General features: G+C 35.6%; 1 protein-coding gene across 13 annotated transcripts in view; it reads right to left on the reverse strand.

Annotated features, from left to right (window-relative positions):
- The window catches only part of ARHGAP12 (Rho GTPase activating protein 12), a 145,609-nt gene that overhangs the window by 22,162 nt on the left and 110,276 nt on the right, over positions 1 to 13,171 (reverse strand). For 12 of the 13 annotated variants that reach the window (XM_078152151.1, XM_020990473.2, XM_078152157.1 and 9 more), the window contains 4 exons: positions 12,303 to 12,405; positions 10,414 to 10,530; positions 2,278 to 2,376; positions 612 to 689 (listed from right to left, as the gene is read on the reverse strand). In XM_078152151.1, coding sequence (XP_078008277.1) covers positions 612 to 689; positions 2,278 to 2,376; positions 10,414 to 10,530; positions 12,303 to 12,405 — 397 coding nt within the window. The remainder of the gene's footprint in view (positions 1 to 611; positions 690 to 2,277; positions 2,377 to 10,413; positions 10,531 to 12,302; positions 12,406 to 13,171) is intronic. The other variant, XM_020990474.2, reaches the window with a different exon arrangement.

Consider the following 13,171-nt stretch of genomic DNA (forward strand, 5'->3'; position numbering starts at 1 on the left):
AGAGCCCTATTTATATGAAAATATTAACAGAAACAATGTTTGTAACCTCTAAAAAGCTGGAAACAAGCTGTGTGTCCAATAATGGGAATGGCTGAAGAAATTGTTTATCAATATACCACAGAGAACAACAAATGATTCAGACATCTGAGCATACTTGTATGACATGATACAGAGGAACAAAGCTGAACTAAAACTAAAACATACACTAGTATGCAAATGAAGACAACTTTAAAAGCCAACAAAACTCAGCTCAAAACCACTGGATATTAATTACTGTATTAGCTTATAAAGCACAAATCCTTTTCTTTTTAGCAACTAGAGAACTACTCAAGTGTAAAGTTGCAAGGACTATCAGTCATAATCACATCTATGCTATTTTACTGAACTGTTTGCAGATGCTACTGGGAGTATATATGCATGATGTATTAAAACAAAATTTATCAATTAAAAAATTTAAAATTACAAATTCAATAAAAATCATTTTAATCAACTCTACCAAATTAATATTTGTCTTGGCTAGAAGGGAGACACTAAAGAAGTAAGATAAAGATGGTAATTTCCAATTATGGGAAATATCATTGCAATGCATAATGTACAACAACAGTACTTACCATGATTAACTGCAAATCTTAATTTCTGTATCACTGCAAGATTGCCACTTACTCTGTATATCCCATCAATATCCAAACCTAAGAGACAGATGGAGAATGTGTTTGAAATTCTACATAGGGTTTATGTTAAAAGGGTCATTTGTCTCTCCAGGTTGTACTGTCCTGATTTTGAAAATTAATCATTAACATTAGCCTAAATAAAACTTAAGAGGCAAATACTTTAAATAATGGGATTTTTTTTTGGCCAACTCTTCATTTAAAAACTGGCTTTAGTTTGTAAGGAAAAAAATGTACCTGTTAATAGTGTGTCTTGTTGACTAACAACTACCAAAATGTGCAACTTTATAAGAAATAATCTAAATTAATGTTAATAAAACAGTGTAATTTTAACATTTATTACTCCTGCTCAGTCACTTAGGCACTTACATGCCAGGCACGGTGTTACAGGATGAATACAAAGTATCTGGGATATAAAAAAAGGCAAAAACTGTTTTTGCCTTCAAAGAGCTTATAGTCTACTGGGGGAGACGACATGCCAACAACTATGTGTAAATAAGATATATAGAAAATGAATTGGAAACAAAGGGTCATTTGAAAATTTGAGAATGTAGCTATCACTAATAATAAATTCAAAATAAATTCCTAAAAAAACCTTGATTACAATTGACACCTACATATATAAACTTATTATATAAGATTTATGAGATTATCCTTAAAACATAAATGTACACAAATTATATGTGTGTATATGTCCTACCTCCTGTCCCTTGAAAATAGTGTCATAGAAAAGATAAGTTTTGACTTTCAAATTTAATTAAATCAGGAAACCAAATAAATATGAGAAGAGTTGAATTATTTGACAGAAGAACTTTTATGATTAGACTGAGATCATTCTTCAGATTTATACAATTAAACCAAACAAATTAAGGCATTTTAAAACTAATATGATATGTATAAATTTGCCAGGAACATTTTAGTCCACTGTTAAGCATTTCACAATTAGGATGTGTGGGGAAAACTTAGTATTACTATCCTTATAACGAGAAGAGTTCAAAGGTTGGTAAGACACTGTCAAGAATTAAAGTGGCAAGAACTGAGTACCTGACGTGTGCACATTATTTCTGGTGTTCTACTGGTATAATCAATTAAAAGAGATACCTTCAATGTACTACTACTAATACTACTAAGCCTAATCAAGACACTTACATATAAAGAAACAAAATCAACATAGAGGTATGTCAAATTTCAAAACAAGCTAAACTATGCCAAAACATTTTCCCCTCAGTAACATGACCTACACTTACCTGCCACAGTCAACACACTCCTTCACAGTCAGCCTCATCTCCACCTTCCTTATTTGAAGTGACTGCCAATTCAGACCCATTTCAAAGGGTACTACATATTCCATAAATTATTTACTGACTATTCAATATCTATCTGTACTATGCTTAGTTTAAAACAAATGCATCCATCCACAGTCAAGTTTCATCCTTTTGAGTGCCAAAATGATTGCCATCATGGAACCTAAATCTACTCTCTTTGCAACTGGAATAAAATATAAGGTGGCACCCTCCCCATGCCCACTCAACACATTCCCAAAGATGAATGATCTGCAAAGCAACAAATCCAGGGTTATCTTATTTTAAGAAGTATTTATTTTCCCTACCATGTTCCTCAACATGCTCGATGCATAACTTTACAAACTTTGGCACTGTGCTGTTCTCTTTCTGACACAGATTTGCAAGATTGGAACCAAATACCTGATCTGAAACACAAAAGAAAAGGGCAATTTCAAAAATAATGTTCTTCCAGTAACAAAATGGCAATGTGACCCAAAATCAAGTGTATGAAATTAGTACAATTATGGAAATAATAAGGCTTTCAAAGACTGATTTATTTCATTTAAAACTTCTCAAGGCTTTTCTAATTACAATCATTCATCAATAAAACAAAAATTTCTTCTAAGAGTTAAAAAGGGAAAAGGACCCACATGTACAACAATATTTATAGCAACTCTTTTTGTGATGGCAAAGAATTGGAAATTGAGGGGATGCCGGAATGGCTGAACAAGTGGCACATATAAATGCAATGGAATACTATTGTACTATAAGAAATGGTGAGCAGGAGCATTTCAGAAAAACTTACAAAGACTTATATGAACTGATGCTGAGTGAAGCGAACAGAACTAGAAAACATCGTACACAGTAACAGCAATATTGTGTGATGATCAACTATGATTTTGACTTAGCTCTTCTCAGCAGCATCATGATCTAAGATAATTTCAAAAGATTCACGATGGAAAATGCTGTCCACATCCCAGAGAAAGAACTGATGAAGTATGAATATAGATCAAAGCAAGTATTTTCACTTTCTGTTTTGCTCATGGTTTCTTCTTTTTGTTCTGTTTCTTTCACAACATGACTAACGTGGAAATATGTTTTACATAACTATATGTATAATGCACATCAGACTGCTTGCCATGGGGGGGGGAAGAGGGAGAAAAATTTGGAACTGAAAATCTTATAAAAAATGAATGCTGAAAATTGTCTTTACATGTAATTGGAAAAAACAAAATACTATTTACATTTAAGAAAAAATTAAGTTGTGAAGAGATGCAAAGCTCAAATACCAGCCATTTTGATACCGTAATTATAAGGCTGAGTGTGGATAGCAAGCTGAGATGCATCGAGCCAACTCCAGCTATCACTGCTACTGGAAGGGTGCATCAATCAGCTCTCTAAAGGCTCTACTCACCCATCCCCCAGCCACAACTCCTCTTTTCTGCCCCTATTAGAACAGAAGCTCGTTAAAGGTGGACTATCTTATTATTGTATTTATATTCCCAACACCTAACACATAGTAAGTACTTAACAATTGTTCATTCATTCAGTCACAGAAAACAGCTTCTGGGCAACAAAGGTAGCAAACTAGCACTGGAGGTCAAGATGACAGACATCTGTGTGTCAATCCATAAGAATCCTGAGAAGGGATAAATGGTGGAGAACATTTGGGTGAGGATAAAAAGGGCAGAGAAACAAAGGTGACACTGTTGGAAATATAAAACGAAGGCCAGGTCAGATGGGAAGAGGTTGATAGGTTTCTGACAAAACTTGTATGAGGGAAAATAAAGTAAATAAAGAACTTCAGTTACCTTTGCTCAGAAGTCATATTCCCATCTAAGGAAGATTGTCTCTCTATGGCCCTCTTTATAAGGAGCAGTTAATGATGAAAGGGGTAGGAAAAGCGATTTTTGTGTAAAAGAATAAATTTGTATTACTTATAAAAAGATACGAAGATATTGCTGCTGTCACAACTGAATGTTTCCATCTCTAATATAAGTAGGAAAAGAACTCTGCTTTAACATATAGTGCTAGTGCCTGTGTATGAAGAAACAGCCTTCAGATGAAATGTGAACAGTTTGGGGAAGAAAACGATCTGTGCTATGGAGGAAGAGTTTGGATCTCATGTCAACAATGCAGAATAATGCCTTGCGATGGAATACTGTAATTCTATAAAGAAAAAGATATTTTGCTTATTAAAAACTGAAACACAAATATAAACAAAACAAATATAAATTTAGGGCACCACCATTCTTAACAATACTTATAAACTTTTGTTTACCTCTGAACTTCCCAACATTCTACTACTTTAATCTCTGACAGGACCATCACTTTCCTTACAGAAAGCCTTTCCTCCCTGGTGTACTTACCTCTATCTACTGTAGACTGCTCTGCCTCCCAGGCCCTACTCCCCTCAGCTTCTTCCATACCCTCAGAAAGCTGCCAATTTTCTGCTAAATTCTCCCCTTTTCCCCTCTGAGCTTTTCACCTGATACTGCTTCCATTTTCTGGCAATAAACAACCAGCCGTACCCTACAGTTATTTTTCTAATAATATTCCCTGACTCACAGAACCAGGAGTTCAAGGCTATTCAGAGAAGGGCAACTAGGACAGTGATAGTTCAGGAAGCTATATCTTACGAGGATCAAAGTGAGTGAGTGTACTTGGCCTGGGGAAGAAAAGATATGAGAGGTGTCATCGAGCTTCACTTTAAATGGGAATTCATCACAAGTATCATTTATATACATGCACACATGTTCACATGCGTGCGCACGCACGTGTAGTGTGTGTGTGTGTGTGTGTGTGTGTGTGTGTGTGTCCTGCACTATTTTATTGGAGAGGCCTCAGACTAATAAGTAGAAATTATAGGGAGGCAGATTTTCACACCACAGAAAGAAGTACTTCCTAATGATTACAACTGTTCAAACACACGAAAGTATTTATAGCAGCACTTTTTGTGAAAGGAAAGAACAGAGAAAAAGAAAACCTACACGTCAAAAGGATATTTATCAAAGGGGTGTGTGTGTGTGTGTGTGTGTGTGCGCGTGCGCACGCGCGCGCGCTTTAAACAGTGCGCCCGAGGTAAGAGGGGGCTAGTCTGTGCCTCCAAATCTGCATCCTGATTGGGGCGATACTATGCTATGGCTGTTCCAAAGATGCCTTCTCAGCTTTCCCACACATGTTAGAGATGCTCTCTCCTCCACCTGGTTCCCAGGTTAGTGATGGGCAGGGAGCAAGGAGTTATGTGCTGTATCTCTGTTTCAAGAGCTACACTTGGGGATCTTTTGAGCACAGAAATTGGTGGATAGGGTTGAAAATATGAGAGTAGAATGCTCCCTGGATTATTAAAGCTTGGCTAACAAAAGGGATTTTGAAGGTCTCGTCTACGGTGTTTGGGCCCAGATAGATACTTTATTTATGAGGTTATTACTAAGAAAAGAGAGAGACCCTTTTGGGGGAGTGAAAGCAATTAAGGAAAGGACTTCTGGAATATATGTCAATCATCTGGCAAGTGCCAGGTGGTTTTGAATTGTTCTCTAAAGGACTTATTGATGTGCTTATGTTTTTCCCCATCTCCTTAGGATTCTTAGAGTGAAATGCTCAATAAATTTCCATAGGGAAGGGGGAATAACTTGTCCTATAGAAAGATCCTACCAATGGAGTAAAGACCTTATTAACATAGCTACATAAAAATTAATATATCCACACATACATTTTATAGCCAATAATATCTATTCATTTATATTTCTCACAGTGAAGGATTGTACTTTTAAGTTATAAAATTCTAAGAAGTAAAATCAGATCCTTATACACATAAAAAGACAGAGACAGCGAGAGGACTAGGGAGACCAGACATCATGGAAACCATTGTTAAAGTCAAATTCTGTGGGTCTGCCTCAAGTATTAAAAGCAATTTGGTTCAGCAAACATGTATTTACCGAGCACTTTTGATGCACAGCTCTTTTGTCTATAGTGAAATCTAATTTACAAGGGCGAATTTCTCAGGTGAGCTGCAGAGGAATTACTGGGCTCTTATTCCCTCTCCTCTTTTGGTGCTGCACATAACTTTATGATTTAGTCCCATGGCCACAAACACAATTCAAAAATGCCATACCCAATTCTCTTATCTCCTGATGAGATAGGACTACACTCAACTGAATAAAACAAGTATCATTTTCACAGCTAGTGTTAGTTTTACTGGAGTTAAACCAGTTTCATTTTTATTGTTATTAGGTGTTTTTTAAAAAATGGTACAGTGAAAAAATGACATCATTAATTATATGAGTTGTTTTCAAACATGCATCAAGTCTGCTTAGGAAATCTATATCCTCAAAATCCAAAATCACAACTACACGAAATACAGTGTGTTGGCAGGTATTGGCATCAAAGTATGTGTGCCAGTGTTTCGATGACCTCTTACTGAATTAAGAATAAATGTTATTTAGCTAAATGAGGTAACACCTGCTAAATGAGATAATGTAAATTTACTAATAAGGTCAAAATCTATAAAAATCAAAAATTAAAGGCAAACTTTCAATAACACAATTTATCCTTAAAGGGGGAAGATCTGATTTTCATTCACCAACATCAAAATCCTAGTCACTCTTAATAGTATAGTGGGGAAACAACACTGGACTTTGAATCAGAGATTTGGATATATGTCCTAGCTTAAAAATTTACTGCATGGGGAATGCTAGGCAAGTTAGTTAAGGTCTCATTTTCCTTACTTGTTAAATGATATAATATATCTGCACCACACATACCATTAGGGTGCTGTGAGGAAAGCATTTATAAACCTTAAAATATTTTATAAATGTGGGCTCTTATTTCCTAGTGAACCTTTTGTCCAAGTGCTTTCCAAACAAGTAAATACCTCAGAACTAAAAATTTTCATTTACTTCATTTCAAAAACAGACCCATCATTTACATTAAATTTAAAAGGTTTTGTACAAATAAAACAAATGTAGCCAAGATCAGAAGGAAAGCAGAAAATTGAGGGAAAAAATTTATAGGCAGTTTATCAGATGAAGGCCTCATATCTAAAATATATAAAGAACTTTGTGAAATCTATAAAAATATGAGTCATTCCCCAATTGATAAATGGTCAAATGATACGAAAAGGCAATTTTGCAGAGAAGAAATCAAAACAATTTACAGTCACATGAAAAAATGCTCCAAACCATTATTGATTAGAGAAATGCAAATTAAAACAACCTTTAGATATCATTTTACATCTACCAGATTGGCTAAAATGACAGAAGGGGAAAGTGACATATATTGAAGGGGATGTGGAAAAATTGGGACACTAATTCAGTATTGGTAGAATTATGAACTGATGCAACCATTTTGGAGAGCAATACAGAATTATGCCCAAAAAAGTTATTATTAAACTGCCCAGCAATACTTGGCCTATTTCTGAAGACAATTAGAGAAAAAGGAAAAGAACCTATATGTTCTAAAATGTTTACAGTAGCTCTCTTTGGGGTGACAAAGAACTGGAAATTGCAGGGATACCCATCAATTGGGGCATGGCTGAACAAGTCGTGGTATATGATTGGGCTGGAATACTATTGTGCTGGAATACTATTGTGCTGTAAGAAATGATAAGCTCAATTTTAGAAAAACACAGAAAGACTTGCACAAAAAAAATGAAGAGTAAAATGAGCAGAATCAAGAGAACATTGTATACAGTAACAACAAAACTGCTTTAAGAACGACTTTGGGTGAATAAGTTTTTTGAGTATTATAAATACCCAAATTAATTATAAAGGACACATGAAGAAAGACGCTATCTGCATCCAAAGAAAGAACTAATAAATAGAAATATGTATAGAATAATTTTACACACACACACACAGACACCCTATTTGTGTCTAATGGTAGTCATCTCTAGGCCAGGGTCAGAGTTGGTGGGGATGGAAGGGGAAAAAGAAAGAAATTTACATGATAATTTTGTTGCATATTTGAAAGGAAGAGCAAGTTGTACATAGAAGATTTACAGTTGTATATGCAATCATCTTTTTTATTGTTCCATGTTATAGAAATGCTTGTTTTATTCCATAAATTAAAAATAATTTTTTAAAAAGACCTATTATATTAGACCTAGATGCCTCATTTATTGTGTGCTAATACCTTAGTTCAATATTTATTACTGATTCACCATTTCAACTGAAAACCCATTTTTACATGACAGACAAAAAAGGTAGTTTTAATGACTCACAGCAGCTGCTAATCACAACAGTGAAAACATAAATTTGATAAACCAAGAATAAAATGAATTGTGACATTTGGAAATACCCTAAGTCACTAAACAGTATATGTACTATGATCAAATGAAATGACATATGCAAAGTATTTTACAAACCTTAAAGTGCTATATAAATGCTAGTCACTATGATCATTAACCAATGACACTACTATTAGGTATATACCTCAAGAAGTCAAAGATGGAGAGTAAGAGACACACACACACACACACACACACACACACACACACACGAGAATATTCAGACTAGCACTTTTTGTTGTAGCTTCTGAAAAACTAGAAACAAAATAGGTGCCTATAAATTAGGGAATGGCTGAACAAATTGTGGCACATAAATATAATGAATTATTGTACCACAAAAAAATGAACGACAAATTCAAGAGCTATGGAAAGACTTGTATACATCGATGCAGAATGAAATTAGCAGAATCAGCAAATTAATTTATATAATGATCATAATAATCATGTCAAGGGACATGACACTGAAACACCTCAGAATTCATGACCTCAAGAGCCTTATGAGCAAACCCACCTCTCTCCTTTTGGTATATCACATTTCAACATTTTCTGATGGCTGTGATTCTGAGCACAACTACATGGTCTTTCCTTTTTGGCGGCTTGCTTTTTTTTTTTTCCCCTTTTTTGACCTGGAAGCCTTGACATCTTGGCTAGACATTCCTGGGTACTTTCAATTTGAGGTTTCTTTCAAGAGGTGGCTGGTGGATTCTTTCTGTTTTCACTTTGCCCTCAGGTACCAACAGATGGCAGTTTTCTTTCATGACTTCTTAAAATACTGTGTCTAGGTTTTTGTTTGGTTGTGACTTTCAAGGAGGCTGATTATTCTTAAATTAGCTCCCTTGACCTGATTCCTGGGTCAGCTTTTTTTTTTTTAATAGCTGATATCTTCTGTGCTCTAGTGTCTCAGGCTTTTGGTTTTACTCCCATGCATCTTGCCTCAGTGCATCGCTTAGTCCCTAACTCTCCATTCCATTTTACCAGGAAGTCGACTACTTTCTATTTTGTCTTCCATTTTAAGCTCTTCTAATTTTCCCTTCACTTTATCTTCAAGACTTCTGGCTCCATTTTTTTCATTCATTTCATTCTCTCATTCACTCTCAGTACCTCTGTGACCAAGGCATTCTTTTCCTGAGGCTCTGTGGCTTCTTAGATGGAGTTGTTCAGAATTCACCTCTTGGGCTTCTCAAACCATGGTATTTCTTCACTGTATTCAGTCAGTCTCTTCAGCCTCTGTTTGTGGATGGAGATTCTGTCCCAGAGGCCCCCTCTCCCACTCCTTCTGAATGAAGTGGGGGTGAGCTCTGCCTGGTCCATCCCTTTTGCAGTTCTGATGCCACTGCTGCAATTCTGAATGGGATGGCTGGGTTCTGGTCCCTTTTTTCTGCTGTTCTACAGTCCTCCCTGGGATCTGGAGGTGAGACTAGGCCTTCCTTCTGCAGTCATCCTTCATTTCTGCTTACGCAGAAATGGTGACGCACGGCAGGTATAGACCTTGACTCTACCTTGTTTTCTTGCTAAATATTTAAAGGAGTTCCTCTTGCTGTACCCTTCCAAGAGCTGGGAGTCAGCTCTGTCCCCTGGATGGCCCCCTGGGGAGCTTCTCCCTCTTCCCTGTCTTCTGACTCCCCTGTGCAGTCACCAAATACCAAAGATGGAGTTCATTTAAGACCTTCTAGAGGGTCCTAGGCATGTGTGCACTGCACCCTCTTAAATCCCTTGCCCAGCTGTTTGTCAGTGGAGCTAGTATCAGTCAGGACCTTTCCTGTTGCTGTTCCTCCCACCTCTTGGCAGAGAGGCTGAGACGTGCATTCTCCTATGTGGTCAATGTGCTGATTTGTTCTGCTTCACCATACATCAGCTATAAGGGAGGGTTTCTACTTGGGGGTAAGAAAGGAGAGCATGTCGGGTATTTAATGAGTACTGACAGATATGAAAATAAGAGCACTGAAAAAACTTTTTTTTTAAAGAATGCACAAAAGAAAACAAAAGAGTGTAGATGGGATACAAACATGGACCAATTTTGTAACTATTTTATAGCAACTATTGTACTATCTTGTATATTTTTTAAAATATACAAGGCTGATGTTCACAAAAAATGATTACAAAGAAATTTTCACTGACTGACTCCTCTTTTTGACTTCAGATATACTAGCTCTGACGTCTCCTTTCTTCTACATACCTTTAATATAACCTTTTTCACGCACAGCTTGCAAAGTAGGTCGTCTAGTAAGAAACTTTTTCAGATTTTTTTTCGTTTTCTTCTGCTCCGAAGAATCTATGCTCAAAACTTTCATTGCTTAAAGGGAACAAACCGTGTTTAATATTAACTTTTTTTCTCAACAAACTAGACAATTCACCTAGCAATATGAATGATAACCTTACAGCTAATTGATAAGCCACATTAATTCACTTAATCTAACACAATTTAGTGTGATGCTAGTACTTAGAAAACAGTATCTTCTAACCTGAAATTCAAACAACTGTCAGGATTAGCCCAAAGTAAATGTATTTGTGAACATTATTTTGCGTATGGCACTTTTTATTTGTTTCTGTGTCAGCATCTGTCAGGGCAAAAATTACTTTTCTTATCCTCACCAAACTAGCAGTCTTGTTTCACTTAAGACAATTATTGGGGTTTTAATTAAACTAAGTATCTTCATGGCGAATAGGACAACTTGGGAAACTTTAAGAATCATTTCATTCATCATTGAGATTTTTAATCACATCGTATATTACTTGCATACCTGAATTTCTATGACAGTTCCAAGGAAAAAAAACTTTAAAAGAAAAATTCCTGAAGATAACTATGTATGCCATAATTGGGAAAGTTGAGAGAATATCAAGATTAATCCCTGTAGCTTAGCAACAACTTGCAAATCATAAAAACAAATCATTCTGTGTACATTATTAGATATTCATAGTTTAAGTAACAAATTCAAGGCAGAATGTGTATGGAACATGCACTAGACTACGTTTTCTAATGACTTAATGAACTTGAAAAGTTTAAAAAAAAACTTAGGTTAAAGGAGGCAGGTCAAATTCAAAATGAGCAAGGCCAGAAGTCAATATTTCATAGTCAGTGCCAATGGTCTTAAATAACCTTTATTCTATCTGTGATCTTTGGATTCTGAAAAAACAGTGGAGGAAGGTCCTAACAGATGCTATGCTAAAGTAACTGGTCATAGCAAAGGTACCTCCCATATTTGGTTTTCTGGATCCTATAAGAACCCAGGCCCATTGTGACTACTAAGTGGGAATAAATGAGTGTTGCTAAAATTATACTGAATCCCAAACATTATTCTAAAGTATTTTTAAATGATTAAAGTTTGGTCACCTAAAAGATATCAAAATATAAAAGCATCTCAATACTTCCTTCTAGAGTATCAAATCACAATTGCAAAATGATGTCCTAGATCTCCATTCTATGGACTACTTCCAATTAGGTTCTCTGGTTACAGATGGCTGAAGACTGACTCAAAGTTATAATATCATGGTAAAGTCTTGGCATAAAAGAAAAGAAAAAAAATTATTTAATTTGAAGACAAGTCAATAACAACAACAAAAAAGGTTAAGATGATTCAAATGAAGCATTTGTTTTAGAAAAAAATTATGGAAAATTAAGGAAAAAAGAGGGCTAATGTATTATGATAATTTGCTTTACAGCTTTTTATACAACTAGAGAGAAAATATGCAGCATATTTTTCATAAAGTTGGAAAAGAAAACATAGTGCATTATTAAATTTGGTCATATCAGTTGTGTTTGACTCCTAGTGACTCCATCTGGGGTTTTCTTTGCAGAGACCAGCTCATTTTATAGATGAGGAACTGAGTCAAACAGGGTGAAATGACTTGCCCAGGGCCACATAGCTATTAAGTATCTAAGGCCAGATTTGAACTCAGGAAGATGAGTCTTTCTGACTCTAGGCTGAGAACTCTACACACTGTGGTGCCACCCAACTGCCTCATACAGCAATATACATTTGATTTTAAAACTAAGTTTTTTTAGTAGTTAGGAACACAAACTTATGTGATGAGTTTAAAAGCACAAATGAAGATAAATGAGCTTACAACGTAGTTTCTTAGAATCCTTATGATCCTTTTCTTTGTCATGTTTTTCCACTCCTGGGGAATCTGGTACCTCTTCTTCAACTGCTTCATCACATTCAATGGCCTATTGATTAGAAATTTCCCATATACATGTTGATTAAATTTAGAACTAAATTATTTTGTAACTCTAAAGGACGAACAATTGGTTTTTCTGTAAACCATTAGTAAAAAACACACATGGATCTTTAAAAATTGTTTTTCCTATTTTAGATAACGTTTAGTGCTATCCTTTTGTATATACGGATAGATGTATGTCTACTAGCAGCAGGATGGATGTGGACAGGTTTGCACTGACTTATTTCTATAGGGCCGTATGTAACACTCAACAATAGTATCCCACAAATGGGGAGGATGTCACACAATGTTAGCTGGAAGGGACCTACAAATTATCTAGTTAATTCCTCTCATTTTCCACATGAGAAAATGGAGGCTCACAGGGTAAAAAAAATACAACTTTATTTGCCCAAGGTCAAAGTGCAAGTTACTAGCAGAAGCGGACTAGAACTCTCTCCACCTCTTCCTCTTGGAACCAGTGGCCCCTTTCAGGAGGTGCTGAGTGTCACAGTATCATAGTTTTCAAGACATAACATTTTATAAGGCATAATATTCAAGACTACACATTTTCATCATGGAAAAAGATTGGAAGGGCACTATCTTTTTTTAATCACTGCAAATAGTTCAAACCTTAGACTTGGTAGTTCTTTGAATGTTTGATGGAATTCACTTATAAATTCCTTTGGAAGCTCATTAATGGCTTGTTCTAGCTTTTTTTTCCCCCAATACTATTTATTTAAACAGTCTCTCTTCTTGTATTAAATATTTCTGTAACT

The sequence above is a fragment of the Phascolarctos cinereus genome, unplaced genomic scaffold (assembly GCF_003287225.1).
Source record: "Phascolarctos cinereus isolate Bilbo 61053 unplaced genomic scaffold, phaCin_HiC Scaffold_1;HRSCAF=81, whole genome shotgun sequence".
Classification (NCBI taxonomy): Eukaryota; Metazoa; Chordata; class Mammalia; order Diprotodontia; family Phascolarctidae; genus Phascolarctos; species Phascolarctos cinereus.